This window comes from Hydra viridissima, unplaced genomic scaffold, assembly GCF_058129835.1.
Source record: "Hydra viridissima isolate aposymbiotic clone 2 unplaced genomic scaffold, HvirCarnegie_v1 scaffold_6, whole genome shotgun sequence".
Lineage (NCBI taxonomy): Eukaryota > Metazoa > Cnidaria > Hydrozoa > Anthoathecata > Hydridae > Hydra > Hydra viridissima.
Genome location: NW_028324305.1, coordinates 14,218,007 through 14,238,297, shown reverse-complemented (window position 1 = coordinate 14,238,297; position 20,291 = coordinate 14,218,007). Strand labels below are relative to the sequence as shown.

General features: G+C 26.4%; 1 protein-coding gene across 3 annotated transcripts in view; it reads right to left on the bottom strand.

Annotated features, from left to right (window-relative positions):
- Positions 1-18,975, bottom strand: part of LOC145189782 (uncharacterized) — a 19,875-nt gene extending 900 nt beyond the window's left edge. The window contains exons 1-27 of one of the 3 annotated variants that reach the window (XM_090089606.1): positions 18,822-18,975; positions 17,245-17,279; positions 16,939-16,991; positions 12,951-13,034; positions 12,533-12,611; positions 12,374-12,444; positions 12,114-12,222; positions 11,727-11,818; positions 11,515-11,602; positions 10,905-10,969; positions 10,469-10,546; positions 10,193-10,318; positions 9,933-10,019; positions 9,612-9,805; positions 9,336-9,517; positions 9,016-9,190; positions 8,178-8,289; positions 7,592-7,880; positions 7,123-7,210; positions 4,747-4,864; positions 4,594-4,658; positions 4,158-4,300; positions 983-1,014; positions 835-890; positions 647-730; positions 270-415; positions 1-14 (exon numbers count right to left, since the gene is read on the bottom strand). The exon at positions 1-14 is cut by the window's left edge and continues 66 nt beyond it. In XM_090089606.1, the coding sequence (XP_089945732.1) occupies positions 1-14; positions 270-415; positions 647-730; positions 835-890; positions 983-1,014; positions 4,158-4,300; positions 4,594-4,658; positions 4,747-4,864; positions 7,123-7,210; positions 7,592-7,880; positions 8,178-8,289; positions 9,016-9,190; positions 9,336-9,517; positions 9,612-9,805; positions 9,933-10,019; positions 10,193-10,318; positions 10,469-10,546; positions 10,905-10,969; positions 11,515-11,602; positions 11,727-11,818; positions 12,114-12,222; positions 12,374-12,444; positions 12,533-12,611; positions 12,951-13,034; positions 16,939-16,965 (2,604 nt within the window). In that variant the 5' untranslated portion in view covers positions 16,966-16,991; positions 17,245-17,279; positions 18,822-18,975. Of the gene's footprint in view, positions 15-269; positions 416-646; positions 731-834; positions 891-982; positions 1,015-4,157; positions 4,301-4,593; positions 4,659-4,746; positions 4,865-7,122; positions 7,211-7,591; positions 7,881-8,177; positions 8,290-9,015; positions 9,191-9,335; positions 9,518-9,611; positions 9,806-9,932; positions 10,020-10,192; positions 10,319-10,468; positions 10,547-10,904; positions 10,970-11,514; positions 11,603-11,726; positions 11,819-12,113; positions 12,223-12,373; positions 12,445-12,532; positions 12,612-12,950; positions 13,035-13,738; positions 15,352-16,938; positions 16,992-17,244; positions 17,280-17,387; positions 17,486-18,821 lie in introns of those variants that run through there. The other 2 variants (XM_090089607.1, XM_090089605.1) reach the window with 2 other exon arrangements.
- Between the last annotated feature and the right edge of the window lie 1,316 nt (positions 18,976-20,291).

Below are 20,291 nucleotides of genomic sequence, written 5' to 3'. Positions count from 1 at the left end.
TTCCAATAGAACGTCTAAGTAATAATATAAGCTTTATTAAACATCCTTGATTGAAAATAAGACTTAAGACGTCCTAAGTGGAGCTTACCAAATGATATTATTGACTTTCTTTGACTGACTATGTAAGAATAATTAAATTGTACTATTTTTTTTTAATGTCTTTTTTATTTTTTGTTTAAAAGCATTTTAATGAAGCACATTTGGAAAATGAAGCGATATTTAGAGTTTGTAGTATGGTTATAATAAAATCTTAAAAGAGAACCCTTTACCTAAAGCGTTAAAACTTCCACGCTTTGATGCAATCATCAACGGAGTTTGATTGCATTTATCTACTACATTTACATCAGCACCGTGCTCAATAAGTAGTTGAATGAAATCTGTATGATCGTTGAAAGATGCAGCATGCAGAGGTGTTCTTTAAAAGAGAAAAAAACAAGCACCAACATTAGAAAGAAAGCCTGAAAAATACTTATGTTCCCATCAACCGGTACTCAGGTTTATGAATTATTTCAAATTTTTCAGGTTTTTTTTTTTTCAAAAAAAAAAAATAAATAAAAAAAACAAAAAACTTTTGTTTTAAATGTTTTAAAAAAATTTTATAAATTAATAAACTTTTTTATTAAATATAATAGTTCATATTTCTGACCTTCCTTTCGAGTCTACTAATTTTATGACATCGTTACCCAGCACATCGAGTAGAACTTCTAAGCACGGTTCATTACCTCTGAACCTAAAATCAGAGAACAACAACAAAAAAAAAAAGCAGTTTATTATAAAAAACGGTTTGTAAAAACAAAAAGATTATATACATTTTATATACTAAAGCCTGCTTACGCTGCGCAGTGAACTGGTGAGAAGGAATTTCCATTTAATGCTGTTTTTGAATTTTCCTTAAAAGAATATTTTATAAATATAGTAACAAAATACAATAACACTATTAACAAAACTCTAAACCTCTTAAAATTCTAAAAAAAGGTCATACTTCGAGAAGAAGTTCTGTACAGCTTTCGTTTCCTATTTAGAAAAAATTAAAAACCATTGGGAAAACTTTTAATGTTATTCAGTCAAACCAATAAAAAAAAAAAAAAAAAGAAAGAAAAAAAACCAATAGAAAAGTGTAAAGAAACTTGAAAGAATAGTGTCTAGAATGGTATTTTAGAGGTCAGACTCTCGCACAACGTCTCGTGATATCTCGTTTTGTCGATACGAAATCATGATGATAACGACATAAAAACTAAGGTTTGTTGTTGTGAACCAAATTCGGCACACTTAACTGTCGAGATCGCGACTTCACGAGACTAAATTAGCGAGAGCCTTGTCACACACACACACACGCACGCACGCACGCATATATAGGTAAGGTAAAGCAGGGTAACTTGGATATTGATTTGACACCCCATTGTAAAAGCCATCCCAACCTCTATTCCCAATTTCTCTTGCCAACCTCTTCTATTAAAGTATTAAAAGATTAAAATACAAAATAACTCTCTATAAAGTGTGTCAACTTTCGTTTTCACGTTAAATGACAAGTGATATTGCTTATGTAATAAGACTATCAGCAAGTATGGCAGCTCAAAACTAACATTACGTTTTATTTCTATAAAACATAAATAAAAAATACATTACTTACTTTTAACAAATATTAATTTCATAATAACTTAAGAAGCTTTAGGAATAATTACATTTGTAAAAATTGATTATTTCATAAGCATTTTGAGAAAACACAAGTGAAGCATTACAGGGTTAGTTTAACAAATTGTCAAAATAACTTATAACTGTATTAAATGTATCTTGACTTTCGAGCTCTGAAAAAATCAATGTAGAAGTATATTACATATAGAACTATATTCTGATGGCAAATCAAATTGAAAGAAAGAATATTCTGGTCTGGGAATTGATTCCATAAGAAGTAATAGGTTTCTCAGACATAATGTTCTTCCTTATAATTCTTCCAAGCATTTATTCATATGAATAGTATTTTACATGAAATTAAACTATTATATGAATATAATACAGGTAAGATAGTGAACTTGATACACGATAATTGAGTGAAAATTAACAAGTAGATGAAAGATGGAAGGAAATTCAAAAACAAAATTTGATCAAGGAAATATGGATACTTGTTGGAGTCCATAAGGATCACAATTGCAACAAAAAATAAGATAGTACCAACCATATTATGGTGATAAACCATTAAAAGAAACAGAATACAGCCAAAGCTTGTCCAACCATACAAATACCAGATGAATAGTTGTCAATTTTACATGCTTTGAAACTTGGTAACTGGTAAAGGTTTATATCTGTGTAGCTTTTGTTTTAATGGTGGGCCTGAAAGCACTAAATACAGCTGCTCTTTGTCAGGTTGAATGGAATATGCAGTTTGTTGAATGGTTTGAAAAGATTTTTGTAGAGAACAAAAGCCTTTTTGAAACTTTTTTGATGGACACAATTTCCACATTTCACATAAAGTTCTTGAGTTAGTGATGCCAAATGGGATATAGCAGGCTGTGCCTGCACACGCTAGCAGTATTTTACAGCCATTTTGGGTTTATTCAAGTTATGGCAGCATGGCAGAAATGAATGTTAAGACAGCATGGCAAATGAACAAATGCACCTTTGTTGAAAAGAAACATTTTCCAAAGTTACTAAAGCAATTGGTTGAAAATGTTGAGTTCTCACATTCAAGTACTTATGCCGTATTTTGAAGCCATTTATTCACATAACTGTGCCAAAATAAGCACAAAAAAATTATCAACTTAAGAGCCATTAGAAAATCTGATCACCACAATATGATTGATTTATCTATATATTTAATTTTGTTTTTTATGCTTTAAATTTTCCTTTGCATATGAATATTTAGAAATTTATTCTGTGCTATTGAATTTTAAAATCTCTACTATGACCTTGCTGTGCATGCAGGCTAGACAAATTCACAAGATAAAAACACAACTATGAATGTTTTAATGTAATCCTTAATAAGGGATGACATTGACATTTGAGGAAATTGAATAAGTGAATAAGAATTCAGATTTGTTAACCAGTTTTACTCAAACTGGTTAACAAATAATGTACAAAAAAGTTCTATGATGCAGAGTGTACAGTAATTGTAAATTGCGTCAAAATATCCCCTCAGTACCTTGCATACAATAGCATGCAAAAGTTTATAAACAGCTAAATTTTTCAAGTTTTTTTGCCATAATTTTTTGTCTTTTCACTGAAAATGAACGAAATTTTTAACAATTGTTCCTATAATGTGATTACATAGTTTAATATATTCAAAAAAATTATAACTTATAATCGAATGAAGAAAATCAATTTTTATTGAAAATGTAACCGTGCAAAAATTTACAAACAGTTCCATGCCCATTAAGAAAATCAAGAAAAATGTATTTATATTAAAATTAACTCACTGGAGATTATATTTACCTTAAATAGAATTTAAAAAATAATGGAAAAGTCTAAGGAATCATCACAAGAAAAGAAAAATTTATTAACACATGTTGTAGAAAAGAAGATTCCTTATAAGCAAATTTCTGAGCTTTATGATGTGGCTAAATCAACAATAAGCATATTAGTTAAGAGATATAGAGACCAAAAGACAAATGAAAACAAGAATTGTCCAAGCAGGCAAAGATAACTACAGAACATCAAGGCAGAACAGAAAATCAAAACAAGATCCTTGCAAAAGTGCTGTTAAGTTAAATAGCATTTTGAGCAAGAATTATGTTGTTAAGTGTAGCGTAGATATTACAAAACATTGCCTGCTTCAACATAATTTGTTTGGTCATTGTCCTGCCAAGAAACCATTAATATTGTTAAATTTTTGCTACGCCCAAATGAAATTTGCACAAGATCGTTTGCATTGGACGTCAATAGTCTTACAATAATCTGTTTATAAACTTTTGCATGCTACTGTATGTTCTTGCAAATTTTTCTTTTTTTTTTTACCAATGCAGGTTGTTTAGTTTAATTTAGATTAGTTAGGATATTGTAGAATGTTCATCTTGTTAAGATTCTTTTTGACTAGACTTATTTTGCTAAGTGAAACAAGATAAGCTTTGTGCAAAAATCTGACCTCTATTCGTTTTATTTCATTAAGAATCATAGAGAAATTATTAAACCTCAGCAGTTTTTGATAATTATAAATACTTTTTTACCGATGTAACATGCCCAATGCAACGCAGAATACTTTTTGGCATCTAAATTGTATGCTAATCCACCAGATTGAATCAATGTGCCAAGAATGCCAATATGATCACATATAGCAGAATAGGTTATTGGTGTACGACCATGAATATCTCTAATTGATATCAATTCAAGGATAAAGAATGAAGAAAAATAAAACAAAAAAAAACTAACTTTATCAACTATATAATAATTAAAATTGTGTGCAAAAGATTGAGCATTTAATTTTTTTTTTTTTTTTTCTTTGTTCAATTTAATAGAGACTTTTACAGAAGTTAATACTGTTAAAATAATAATAATTATAGCAACAAAAAAATCTCACCAGCTTTTATGTTTAAATTTTAAAGTTGCAAATAAAAAAGCAGCGGTCAAATTCTTTCAACAGCAACTACAGATTAAACAGCATACCTAGCATTAGGATCAGCTCCTGCATTGAGTAGTGCATCCACACATTCTTCATGACCACATATGGCCTAAAAATAAAAACAAATCTTTAACTTTGCTTAATAAAGATATATGTGAAATCTAAAATCATTTTACTCAAAATTGCAGACAGCTTACGCCTCTATGAGTTGCAGTCATCCCATTAACATCAACAGCATTAGGATTAGCTGACTGTTCCAGTAAAAGTAACACACTATCACGATGTCCATTCATAACAGCTAACATAAGCGGTGTTCTGATTTAAAAAAAACATTAAAAATTTTGAAATTCATGAGAAAAACTGAAAAGAATGTTAAATAAGGAAATAACATGAAGAAAAAAGTTAAAACATATTTATGCTTATTTAAAGAAGCTGATTGTGGTGCAATTTATTTGACCCGTGAAACTAAATTCTATTATGTTAATCAACTTTGTTAAGTTAAACAACTGACAAAAAATGTTGTTATTGAGTTAAATATTAACTAAATTGAACCCATGTGCTTTCAATCCTAAGATTCTATATGTAACCAAAAAACTTTAATATACTGATGACGATGAAACAAGCAAACATAACTGAAATGCAAAAACTTCTGACATTATAAAAAACTTTGATATACTGATGATGATGAAACAAGCAAACATAACTGAAATGAAAAAGCTTCTGACATTAAATTATTAAGATTGAAGAAACTGGTTTCTTAGAAAAAAAAACAACTGCACTGCAATAGCATTAACAATCCAAAAGAGGAGACATTTGATTAAAATAAAGACAAATAAAAAATAAAACAATATATAAACTCTTTATAATTCAAGAAAATACTAAATGGAGAGTCATAGTTGCTAAATGCTTTTTAAGAGATAGCGTGTGGTGGGAAACTGGAAACTGAAGAAACTGTTCTTGTATCAAGGGGAACCTTTAATTATATACTTTTGCATATAAAAAAGATAACTACCTTGGAAACATCAATCTATTTAAAGTTGAGAGGCTATTAATCAATCTCAAGGTTACTATAATTACAATTTATTAGAAATGACTTAAATTGTAGATCACAGTTATTAAATTGAGGGTGAAATTATAGTGGGAAAGAGAAAAAAGCAAAATTTTTCTGGCAATTTATTTTCTCCAAAAAGAACTAAAATTGAAAATGAATATTAGATAGCAACTTCTGTATGCATTTACAGTTACTGATTATCAAACATTCCAATAAAAAGTCCACTAGGAAGTCATGATCCCTTAAAGTGATATTACACAATTATCTACTCCAAAAAGATAATAGACTAAAATTTTTTTTACTCTATCTTCTTAGGGAAGGTGAATTTCAAAAGTATTTTTACTTGGGCAAGTTTTGGAGTGCATGAAAATACTCATGAATTATTTAAAATCTATGGTTAAAAACTAGTGAAAATTGTTATAACTCATAAGTATATTTTTGACTTTTGGGGCTGGTGATTTTCTAATACAAGCATGGTAAATAAAACCTTATTAAGATAATATTCTTTTAGAAGAAAAGTGCTAAGTTAAATTCAGATTGATTAGTACAGAAATGGCAGCAGAAGGAGCTTTTGGTAAATTAAAGAGATGTTGGTGAATTTTATGAAAAAAATATTTAAAATTTCTTGAAAATTTAAAAAATCATCTTAACTTAAGAAGTGATTAAATGTGTTGATAAAGTAATTGGGAAATTTATGGATAAAAAATGGTTCCTTGAAGTATAAAACAACTTTTTTTGGCACATTATGTGCTTTGGTTCAGTCATGGAAGCACCTATGGGCATTTTCCATTGATAAACTTATGCTGGAAGCACATGGCTACACACTGTATGAAGACACAATCTCTGCAATCAAGGTGGTCAAAAATGAACTAAATGGGATTAAAAAAAATGAGATTGATTTGTGTTTAGTCTCCCCTTTTAATACACAATATTTTTCTTAAAAAAAATTATCAACCTATAGACCTGTTGCTTGACAAAAATAACAAAATAAGACAAAAACAATCCTTCCATTAATAAACTTAAATAAATTTTAAATAAACACTATAAAAAAGTTAGGATAACTTTAGTCCAATCAGGTTTTTGGATTACTTGGTCTATAACTAGATTATTGTCACTGAGTGCTGTAGACACACTGTACTTAGCGATATCTGGGTAAGATCCTGAACAATCAGTTAGACAGGGTCATACCCAAAAGACCTTGAACAACCAATTTTTCATCTTCAAGTGATGATTTAACAACTTCAAGCATGATTCAGTTTGTTCTCCAGTTTATTTATAAAAAAAAATTGTTTTGAAATTCGAAAATATAAACATACATACAGTACTGTTCAAAAGTTCAACTTTTACTAAAATATCTTTACTTTTGCAATTTAAAAAGCAGATCTTACCAAGTTTTTTAAAAAAGGTGGCATTTTATTAAACCAGCTATAATAAGTGCTATATCTGTTAAATTTAAAAAACTTTTTTTCTTTTTAATAATTTAGCTTTTTGCTGCTAACTAGATTGTTTAGCCTATTCATACCTGTCTTGCCCATCCAAACAATCTACTACTCCTTCAGCTTCAGCATTTTTAAGTAGTAACTTCAAGCATTCAGTATGACCATTGTATGCTAAAATCAAAATACAAACCTTCTTGGATTTATGCAACTACAGTTAAACAGAGTGCAGAATTGTTCACTAACTTTGAGAAATTATTTGGTGGAAAAGCAATTTTATGTACAAATGATATGAACTACCTGAATTAAGTTAAATGGAAATGCTTAACACATAAATGTATATACATAAATTTTTAAGAAAATTTTTAACTTTTACATATTTGCTTATTATTTATGTATATTTTATATTAAAATGTAAAATGAAAACTTTTACATAGATTTGCTTAATTTTTTTCTTTCATAAATTATTCATTTTAGCTGTGCAATTAGAAAATAAAAATAAATTCTAATTTATGTCACTAATAAAACAAACCTCTTTTCAAAAACAAAAAGTACCTGCTGCATGCAAAGCAGTCCTTTTTGACTTGTGTGAATAAACTAAAACATCTGTCTGACTTTCACTTGTCAGCAATAAACTAACACAGTTTGTGTGACCAGCATATGAGGCCAAATCCAAAGCTGTACACCCATTGTCATCTTTTGCATTCAGGTTTTTATAGTGAGTCATAAGAGCTGATAATGCTTGCTCATGACCATAAAATGCAGCAAAATGTAGAGGCGTTGTAAGAGATGTCTCATCTGAGTTTTTTGAAGTTTTTGCTTTTTCTTCAAAAACATCCAACAGCTTAAAAAAAAGTATAAAGATTATAAAGAGTTATATACAAATAAATCTTCCTGTAAAACACATTAAATCAATAATATCCATTTTCTCTCTTTACCTTCCTTAAACATTTTTTGAAACTTAAAAGATTCTGTTTAACATGCAAACCTCACTCAAATGAGACTTGTACAGAACTATTGACAAAGTTGATTGATAATATTGTAACAGTAAAATTAGGAAATCTTAAGGTTTACTAGCAGGGTTTATATTTTAAAATATAAAGAATTCTAATAATATAGACATCCTATATTGATAACCTACCATCTGAATTGTTGACTTATGACCATTTAGAGCTGCATAATGAAGTGGAACAAAACCTCTTTTGTCTTGCTTATTTCCATCAGCTCCATTTTTTAGAAGCAACTCTACAGTTCTAAAATAGATGGAAAAGCCTTAACATTAAGCAAACATGTTTTATCTTTCTCAAGACAAACCTGCTATATATCTGTCAAACTAAATATTTTTTATATTATTAATTATTAGTAAAACCTTTTTTCAGTAATACTTAATAATATAACAGATATTTTTAAAACTAACTAAATCATTAATCACTGCTACTTTTTTAAAATTTATGAAAGTTTTTAAGAAATAATTTCTTTAATAAATTTAACTTAAAAAGTGTCAGCCATCTTAAGGGATGAAGGCCGTGTATTAGTATTTTCTAGATTAAAACAATTGCTTCTATGTAATCATTTTAACAATTGAAGAAGCTATATTTTTTTTTTATTTGCAACATATAAATTAATAATTGAATGAAAAGAACAAAAATACTCATAGTTTAAATAGCATCTAGTAACTCAAAGTAAAGTCTCTGAAGTCAGCATATATTTTAAATAGATGAAATAGATGTTGAATGTAAATGAATATTGGTTTTTTTACTAATTATCGAAAATCATGTAAATTAACTTTTTTTGCTAAAAAAAAAAAATGATGGCAATGAAAAAAAAAAAAAGAAAAAGTGTTTTGTAAAATTAATTCACAGCTGCACATAAACTTAACTATATTCAATAATGCTGCATTAATCTTGAAACATGGCAGGTATTAAAAAGCTTATGTTTAAATATTTATTAAAAGCTTAAATATTTGTAAAAAGTCTTACAACCCATCTTTATCTTTAGCACAAGCATAATGTAAAGGGGAGCAGCCACTAGTGTCTTGTTTATCAACAACACATCCTTTTGCCAAAAGAAACTTAACACATTTATGGTTAATGTATGCAGCAGCATAGTGCAGAGGTGTTCTTCCAAGTTTATCAGAAAGGTCATACTCAGCACCTGAAAATTCCATATCAGATTATTCAACAGGTAACTTTATAACAATCAATTTATTGCCAATATTTTTGTTAAATACTTAATTTCAAATAAATTTTAAATAAATAGAGATCTAAGAAAAAGTATTAAATTCAAAATTAACACATACCTTGTCTCAGTAGTAACTGCAAACATTCATGGCTATCTGAACATGCAGCACAGTGCAAAGGAGTTCGGTCATTACTATCAATAGAATTTACATTACATCCATTTGCAATAAGAGTACGACAGCATCCAGTGAAACCACCTAATGCAGCCATATGCAATGCAGTCATCGAGTCCTCCCCACGCCTTTAAAGAAAAATTTTTTAAAAAAATATCTAAAACTTACCAGAGAAAAATAATTATTAGAAAATCATCAAGATTTAAAAGAAATAACTCTTACTCATATGGATCTGCTCCATTGCTTAAAAGTTCAAGTACAAATAACTCATGACCATGTCTTGCAGCTAGATGCAGTGGTGAATTTCCATTTTTGTCTATGACATTAATATTTGCACCTTTTTCAATTAATGAGCGAACCCGTGATACATGACCATGTACAGCGCAAATATGAATTGCAGTTCGACCGAATGTATCCTGAAAGTATGATAGAACTTTATCTCAACCCTTTTACTCCTAATAACAGAACAAGGTTAGTAAAATCAATCAGAACACATTAATAACATTTATTAATAAAGTAAAACAATTTTAAGATTTTCCATACTGCCATATTTGGATCAGCTCCATTTTGAAGTAATAAATCAATACAAGCCCCACCAGCGTGACTTGCACAAGCCATATGTAATGCGGACTTAAAAACAAAATAACAAAAAATATAATTCAAAAATAAAATAACAAATAATATAGTAAAAGCAACTTTCAAAGGATATACATAAAAAATGTATATATAACAGTAAAGTAATGCATACTTTTTACTACTATAATTGATAAATTCTGATTAAAAATTAGTCAAATATGTAAAACCTGCATTTTGTGGTTAACAGCATTTATTTCTGTACCATGCAGCATCAGGTCAACAATAATACCACTTTGTCCATTCAAACAGGCAATATGCAAAGCAGTGTTGCCAGCCGTTGTTTGCATTTTTACCTTAAAAAATTAAAAATGAATGGATTGTGATTAGTAGTGTATTTTAAAAAGATAACTGTAAGGTAAGAATGTAAGAAAGCGAAAACATTGTGTTTGGATCTATTTTAATATAACAATTATTATTACAAAACATATTTGTAAGGGACTTACGTTTGCCCCAAGATCTAAGAGATCTGATAATGCCTCAGCTTGACCCATAGATGCAGCAGCATGAAGAGGTGTATAACCCTTAAAAATATAAATTTTTTAAAAAATTGCCCTACAATTTTCTATCCTATTCTGTTGCTTGAAACATTTTAGTTGCTAATGAAAATAAAATCACAACAAGCTTAAATTTACTGGATGCTAATTGGCATTAGACTTGTTGTAAACTTTACACCTGATAAAAAGCTTTTAAGCATTAAGATTTGCTTTTATTATAATCTCCATTTTAATTAAAATGCATCAAATTTAATTTACTAAAAATTGCCAACTTACAAAGAAACTTAACTTTCAAAAAAACTTAACTTCCAAAGAATTGTTTATTCCTTCATATAACAAGTAAAAAACAAATTTTTAATATTTTTGCAAAATACTATGGTGAAACCTTTTTATCTGCACAATTTAATTCTGCATTATTGCTAGCTAATCGATGAAGTATCTCTGAGTGGCCTAAAAAAAAAAAAGTAAGCTCATATTTATTGGTATTTGGTAATAATATTTATTATCAATTATCAATTTATTAATAATATTTTTAATAGTATTTAACATTTAATGTTATTTTATGTATTAATAAGAAATTTTTTATGAATACTTTATGTATTAATAAGAAATTTTTTATCATAAAAATTTTATGCTTATTACTAATTTATAATTTTAGATTTATAAATTGCTCCATAATTATTTTACAACTTTAGGTTTATAAACTGCTTTTGCAATTTACAAAATTTATTAAGAATATAAAAAATAAATTTTAAATTTATTATTTTATATGTTTTTTTGGAAAATTTTAATTTTATGTGAGCAATTTTAAATTGTAAAGTTTTTTTAAATTTTCTAAGACACTTGCAGAAATGTTAGTTTACCCTCAATTAAATATTTTGATCAACATTTAATTGCATATTGCTCAAGGTTCATAAAATGGGGCCTGTAAAAAATATAAAATTTTGATCCTGATTATTCTACTAAACTGATTGTCACAGTTGCTAAAAACCTACCCATGAAAGCAGCATAATGTATAGGTCTTCTATCCTTTTTATCTGTAGCATTGATATTGGCACCACGAAAAAGCAGCAGCGTCAGCATCTAATATTACAAATTAAAAAATTTTTTTTTTAAATAATAAGTTAATTAACAGTGTAAGATTCAAATTTTTAGATTTAAAAATCAATAATTTTTTGAAAACAAACAGTCATAAATAACACCAAACCTCAGCATGGCCATTGTAAGCAGCATGATGTAAACTTGACCGACCAGCCCTATCTGTAATGTTAACATTACTAACTTGAGGTAGGAGAGCATCTAAAAATCAGGCTAAAATTAAAAAACAGTTCAATGTACCCATTAACATTAAAATAAAAAGTTTTTTGAAATACCTTATTTATAAAAACAGAAAAACAAACAAAGTATTAAAAGTTATAAGTTGAAGATATAAGTTGATTTGTTTTGTTTTTTTTTAAGAAAGAAAAAAAAAAAAAGAAGAAGAAAAATTACTTCATTTAGAGTCTTTATAAGTAAAACAAAGTGAAGTATTTTTTCTTTTTTAATACTATTTGTAATAATTGTTTAAGAATAATGTATTTAATAAAATTCTTACCAGCAGCAGGGAGATAATTGTGTGCAGCTACAATATGAAGAGGAATTTGCCAGTTTTTATCACGAGAGTTAACATCAGCTTGATGCTCCAGTAAGATACGAATACATGACTGAGGTTTAAAAAAAACTAATTTTTAAAAAACTGATTTAGAATAGGCCTAGAGATCTGAAATGTAAAGGATAAAATTTTTTATTTATTCATCATTATACTATTGATAAATACATATTTCTAATAATTTACTACTGTTACTAAAAAACAACCTCACTGCCAGATGCACAAGCACGATGCAATGGAGTCAACCACCTGGAGTCTTTGGCATTGACTTTAGCACCTATTATAACCAAGAAAATAATTAGCAATAATTACTTAATGGATTAAGATTCATTCAGTTAAAATTAAAAAAAGACAAAAGTAAATACCATGAGATAAAAGAACCTTAACACATTCAACTTCTCCGCAATGAGCTGCTGCATGAAGTGGGGTACGCTTCTCTGAGTCCTATATTATATAATTAAAATCATCTTATGACATTTTGCTCTGAAAAATATTTTACTTTAATATCCTAAAAAAGTTTAAAAGAAGTTTAAAAAAATTCAATTTAAAAATGTACTAATAAAAATTCCAAGCTAATGAAAATACATTGATTAGCATTTGTATTTTAGCAGTTTTTTTAATACTCTTAGCTTGTAGCTAAATAAGTCAATCAGTATGTTGTCAATTTCTTAAAAAAGCTTTATAACAACACATTGAAACATTTTTCAAAACATTCTGTTTCACATCAGACATTGTACATTTAAAGATCAGCAACAGATTGTAACAATATTAGCACTTTCAAACCTGATAATTTACATCTGCTCCCCTCTCAATCAATGAACGTATTTCTTCAGCGTTGCCATTGAAACATGCTTGTAAAATTGGAGGCTAAAACATGTAACATTAAACTTGATGGTAAAGCACATAATACATTTAACTTGATGGTAATAACAAAATGTAATGATAACAGCAATTAAAAAAAAAAAAGATTTTAAGAGAAATTAAACGTTTTTTATGTGGAAAAAAACCCTAAAAAATTAAACTTAAAAAAAAAAGTTTAATAAAGTTCTTAGTCATCAAAGTATTAGCCTAAAATTTTCAGTAATCACTGAAATCTTTGTATATTTCAGTACTATAAAACAAATTTGTCTGATTATTGATTTAACAAAAAAAATATATATTACTTTATACTATTATTGAGAAACTGTTGCAATAATAAGGTAAATAAATAAAACCAGACATTATCAATTCATAAAACTTATTATTAAGACATTGAAATTTATGATATTACCACAAAAACACAGTTTACTTAAGTAAATATTTATTTATTAACTAAAATAAAGATTTATTAAAACAAATACTTAAATTAAACAGCTTTTAAGCCAAAAAAAAATGTTTGCAGCAAGTCCTTTTATAAGTTAATTTCTCTACCTGTAAAAAGTTATACTAAACATACAAAAATACTGCTTACAATAAGATCATCATTATTATTATTAGTGTTCTAAATAATTTTAAAAAAATATTTTTTGAACCATAAGAATGTTATCTAGGCTCATACATTAAAAATATATATAAAAATTGGCTTATATTACCTGAATGCAATAACGTTTAGGTACTTTGATTGAAATACTGTTGGAAATATTTCTTGAAAGGTTAACACTATTTTGCACAATGACAGTATGATAATCATTTTTCTGATCCCTTTCAACAGCTTCCTGCATTATTTTGTTATTAGATTGGTACACCTCAATACTGTCATGATTTTGAAATTGTTTATGTGATTGTGGGTTGAAGATATAAACACTCATTTTTTGAAGGTAAATTTTACTGTTACAACAAAAAAAACTATTAAACAAACATTTTTTTTACATAACAATAAATTTAAGAAAAACTAAAAACCAAGGACGAAAATGAAAAAAAGAAGCTAGAAGAAAACTGTCATTTGACATTGATAAAGTGATTACTATCTGAAAACATCATAAGGAAATACTTAACAAAAGTATCACTCAAAAAATATATATTTAAATTAAATCTTCAGCAAACCCTTCTGAACAAATGTGGCGCATTATACAAAATAATAGATAATGATCAATTGCTAAATCTATAGGATTAGTTGTCAGCCATTCTTTAAACATTAAATCAAAGTCTGTTCAAAGTTGAACAAAACAATGTAAGAAAATAAAGCTTGAAACAAGAGCAAACAGAAACAAAATTCAAAATATTTTTTTACAACTTATATACAAACTAATTCATTTAATTTAATAAAATAAATCACAGTGAAATTTATAATACAGTCAGAGTGCTAAATAAAAACAAAAAAATTCTTATTGTGTTTACAATCCTCAGCTTAAAATGAAATTCATTAAAATTAACTCCTTAATTCTATTCAAATGAAAAAAAAGTGCTGTCTTGTATTTTACAGAAAAATAATTATTTTTTTACATTAAAAAAAAAAACAATAAAACAAAACAAAAAATAAAAAAACAAAAAAAAAAAAACAAAGAAAAATACTGGAAGAATTTCAAAAGACATTGTGCTAAGCATTATATTAATCTCTTTTGAAACTCTGATATTTTTCTATATTAAAAAGAAGGATGTCTATATTGAAATGTTACAAACTTATACAATAGAAAAGATGTCAACAAACGTAACATTGTTTGCTAATTTTATTTCATTTAATATTATTAACCATGATACACTCAAAAATATGTATGAGTGATATCTAGTTTGCAACATAATGTGACATCTAGTGTGCAGCATAAAGCACTCAAACATAAGCAATAAAACTCACTTTCTCTCAAAAACTCATATTTGTGATACTCTGGTTTTTTTCATCTTAAACAATAAGTTGTTTAAGATTTATGCTGGTTTTCAGGTTGGCTTCATTTTTGAAATTAACACCATTTTATAAAATGTAACCTGCTTGATAACATTTTAGTCTACTTTGAATTTTAAATTACCATTTCATCTTTATGCAAACATCATTAGAATTTCTTTTTCCGAATGACTAACTTCATTTACATTACACTTAAAGTGTAAGCAAACAAGAACAGACCAAGAAAAGAGCAGAATAAAACAAGAACAGACCAATCAAATAAGAATTCAATCAAATAATAAAGGATTATGGTTCAAGAGATAAATATTAACTTTAGACTTAAAACTCATTAAAAATGAGTTCAAAAAAAAAAATTAAAAAAAAAAAAAGAAAAAAATCATAATTTGAGTTCATTAGCCACTAAAAAATGCTACTTTAACTTTTAAATCCATTCACTTTAAAAAGCTTGATCACAATACTGAGATTGTAACTATGGATAGATTTTTCTGAGTTTGAAATTTATAAATGCACTTTTCATTTCAAGTTTCACTTCTAGTAGATAGCAGCAGAAAAAATATTAAAAATTGCTTTGGCTCTATTCTAATATTTAACAAATAATTCATTCAACTCACATAATAAAGACAATCAAGTATTATTAACAAACAAACTAAAAAAATAAACAGGAAAAACTCTTTAATAGGAACTATAGTTAAGCAATCTAAAACATCCAAAGGAAAAAAATCTGTTAGCACTAATAATTGACACATCCATGCTATAAATAAATTTATAGATTGCTATCCACATTCACAATTGTAATAAACCTCTTATTAAGAATGCAAATTTTTTTTTATGGAAAACACTTTTTATTTAGTAAAATTTCTAGATAAAAACATTGAAAGATGCAGTTTTACTTTTAATTTGTATAGAAATTAAATTCAAATAATAAAAATTTATTACTTTATTGGATACTTTAATTGCATTGAAAAACCTTAATCATTAATTTGCAAAAAGGTTGTGATAACTTTAATATAGAATATATTGCTGTAATGATAAAAAGCTTTAAAAGACCAAAATATATATTATGCAATACAATTTCAAAAACATTTCATGGCTTTGGCAACTTATTTTTATTTTTAAACTTTAATGAAGTTGTTTTTATTCCTCAAATAATTATTTTTCAAAAAATCTTTACTGAATAATCATTGCACAAAACTAAATATATATTTAGTTTAAAACTGCATTATGCAAAACATACATCCAACTCAAATTGTTTTAGAAACAGAGTTAGTATGGGTAAGAAGGTTTGCTCAATCTTTTGATAAACAAAAGAAAACTAAAAATTCTGTCTTTTAGTCTCTATGTTCTTTATTTTAATGACTATTCATATAAAAAAAGAATGCATGCTTTTTTTTATTTATTTATAAAAGCAATTAACTTATTACTTGTTACTATTTCTAACTTTTTTTTAGAAGAATATCAGAATCTATATTTTTTTGAAGAATTGTAAAACAATACTGATGCAGCCAAGTTGAAGTAAAGTTGCTCTTAGTGATATTAATCTATTTATACATTGATCCAGTTTGAGAAAGGAGGGGGGAAAGAAGGAGAAAGATTATGATAAAGCTAAACAGCAATAGAAATGAATTATAAAAAGCTATAACTTTTCTATAATTATCGTTAACTTTAACTTTAAAACCCTAAAAGTTTAAGCAAAACCATTCATTAACTCTGATGAAACTCAAAAGCTTAAGTAATTATTTTTAAAATGACTATAATCAAACTTATGTCAAGCGCCATTGTAAGAATTGTGGTGCAATAACAAACTAGATAAGTTTGAACATTCAAAGGTTCTTACATATGTTAAACTAATAAATCTTCACACATTTTATAATTTGAAAAAAAAAAGTAAAAGTGTTTCAAAACTTTTGTAATCTTAGGTTAAACTGATGCAATGCATAATATTACATAAGATCAAACCTCTGCTCCAAGATTTAGTAACGCCATATCTCAAAAAAAGATTTTGAACAAAACTAAAAAGAACCAAAAGATAAAAGATAAAAATGAAAAGAACACGCACTTTGTAATTTACTTAATTAGTTAAGCAAAAAGGAAAAACAATGCAAAACATTAAAATGGAATATAAGTTAGTTTCTAAATGAATTCAAAACAAACTAAAAATGAGATTAAATTTTAAATATATAAAAAAAGTATATCAAATATATTTAATGAAGAATATTAAAACATAAAGTTTAAGTATAAAAATGAAGAAGATATTTAACTTACAAGTTGTAGATTTGCTGATTGTGAATTTTGAAAAACTACAAAAAATATATAAAACAAAGATAGAACATTTTTTTAAAAAACAAATGCTCCTGTAAAAACGACAAAAAATAATTATAATGAAATAAAAATTATACTTATCTTACCAGATGGTAGCTAATATTAATTATTTAAAATTATAACATTTTAGGACTTTCTTTTAGTGCTTCTCAGTAAAATATATATGTAGTTTTGCTAAATATTAGAATATAACTAAATTCTAGATATGAATTATATTCAAGTTACAAAAATATTTATAAAAAATAAGCTATATGAAAAATATTTTATATTATGTAATATTTATTCATAAATTCATTTTTTAATAAAAAAAAAAAAAAAACAATAAAAGAAATTGCTTAATAATTTAAACATATTTAAAAAAACCCAACATAGTTTATAACCATTCTTTTCATTAAAATTTCCAAATCTTTGATTTCCTAATTTTTTTAACAACTTCACCATTTTGCAGTTAATGAAAATAAAAAACTATTAAAATAAGAAAAACTATGAATAAATATGCTGTTACCTTGATTGTTAAGTACAAGTTAATATGTTCCAAAAAGAGTATTTTTTTTTTTTTTAAAAAAAAAAAAAAAAAACTACCTCAAATTTATCAAAATAGTTTAAGTCATGATTAAATATGTAATTACTTTGAACTGTTTTATAAAGATTCTTGTTTAAACATTTTTAAATTGGGAAATCAATTTTTAATTATATGCTAAATTACATCTTCCTTGACCTTCTTAAATCACTTAACACACTGGATATACATTTGGGAAAAAAAATCTAATATAAAAGTAGCATAAAAACACAAGAATTTTAGAACCACAAGGATTTTAAGAACTAAGAACTTTTAAGTCAATGTCACAATTATCACTAAATGTTGAAAACCTGCTTATGTTTTACAAATTACAAAATTCTAATTACTACTTAATGAAAGTTAGAAGTAAACAACTTTTAAGTTGAGAATCAAGTGAAGTTTTAAATTTATCTACTTAAATACTGTATAAATATTAGAATTTACTATAAACAGAGTTTACATATGTACATACTTAATTTTCTTAAAATCAAAATAAGTATTTAACTATTTTCTTTGGTTTATGTTCTCTAAAGATAAAAATACTGAAATTAACTATTTACTTTCATCTTAGTGATTCTTGAAGAGGTATTTATAACTTTAAATTTTATTTATATAAATGTAATTTATCTATAGTAAAAAATCAAGTAGCTATAGCATAAATGCCTACCTATGAATCTAACAAATACTATACTATATATATATATATATATATATATATATATATATATATATATATATATATATATATATATATATATATATATATATATATATATATATATATATATATAAAAACCTTTCAGAAGCTATATACATAATTTAAATAGATATTTTTAGTGATGTGTTAGTAAAAATGTAAATGCAGCTAAAAATCTTAACAAAACTTAGCTTAACCTTTAGCATTTTATAGCTTATTATCCTGCAATATTTGGTGTATAACTATAAGATTACTATTTCTCACTTTAATATCTTTATCTTTTACGTTCTTTAAGTCTGAATGCCAAACCCAATTATGAGAGGAGGCATTACGTATATACAGTCAAAATGACAAGTTCACTCCCACTTCCACCTGACGCAATCGCCGTTTGGTAAGCTCGATGTATATACGGACCACTAGAAAACGAATTTTATTTAAATACTCTATTTTAAATCACACAACTATATAAAAGTTACATTATCCTGTTCATATATTGATTTCCAAGACTATTGTTTTGTGAAAGGTGCCTCGGCTAGATCTTCATAAAATATTTCTGTAGAAGGCTGTTTAAAAACATACTTTCTAATTTTTCTAATTCCAAAGTTTAGATAAATACCAACCAATTCAAGTAACAAAAATATAGAAAAACAAACTTTACTGTGAACACTAAGTAAAATGACAATGAATTTCTTAAAACTAACTATTAAAAATATATACGAAAAGGAAAATTGGTTCCAAAAGTAGTTATAGAAGCCGAGGTGTTATCACCTTCTCGAGCAACTACCAGGGATTTATTTTGCTAAAATCTCATTTAGATAAGGAAAAAACCAGCAGTGTTCTAAAATATTTATTAAGCATAAAACAAACATTGATTAATTCTTATCCACTCTTTTTACTTGTATGAAATCTATTTCTCTCGTTATTCTGTTTTCGAGGTCACTTTTGCGTTGCGAGCAAGTCGAGCATTTTTAAGTGGATTATAGCGTTATTTTTGCTTCTAAAGAGATTTGACATTTATTTCTGAGATTTTAAAATTTTATTGTTGTAATTTTAAAATTCTATGCGAAATGTTGACAGTTTTTTAAACAAACAAAATGTAAAAAATACTTAATTATTGAAAGGAGAACTAAACAATGCAAAACTGCGATTGAATTTATTTTAGATCGCGTCCTTTTGGAATTAATGGCTAAATATTTAGAATAATATTTAGTTTTTAATCGGTTAAATCTGTAAGCAGCGACTATTATTTCTCTTAATTGGAAACACAATCTGTTGTGTAAAATATTTTAACAAATATATGTACTTTATGTTGTTCCAACGTTTTCACATCAAATTCTATCAATTACGGAGCATATCTCTTTCTTTTATTATGCTTTCGAGAGAAGATTTGCTCAAACTCTTGTCTTGATACTTAAGACTTATGATTGATACTTAAGTACACTCACTTCACCAGAAAAAAATTTTAAAAAATGCTGTACTAAATTATAAGCATTGTAATAACACTTTATTAAAATGATGCAAACAGCAATAACTGAGAACGTAAAGAGGTTGCATGAACTAAAAGGTATATAGTTCACTCTTGTTGTTTCATGCAAATTTTTTATCAAAATCAGATTTTATGTATTTGTTTCTACTGATAAATGCAATCATAAGATTTAAGTATTTAAAGCGCGCTAAAAATTTTTACGTACAGAGGGATTAAATTGTGAAAAGATTTAAAAAAATGCAAAAAAA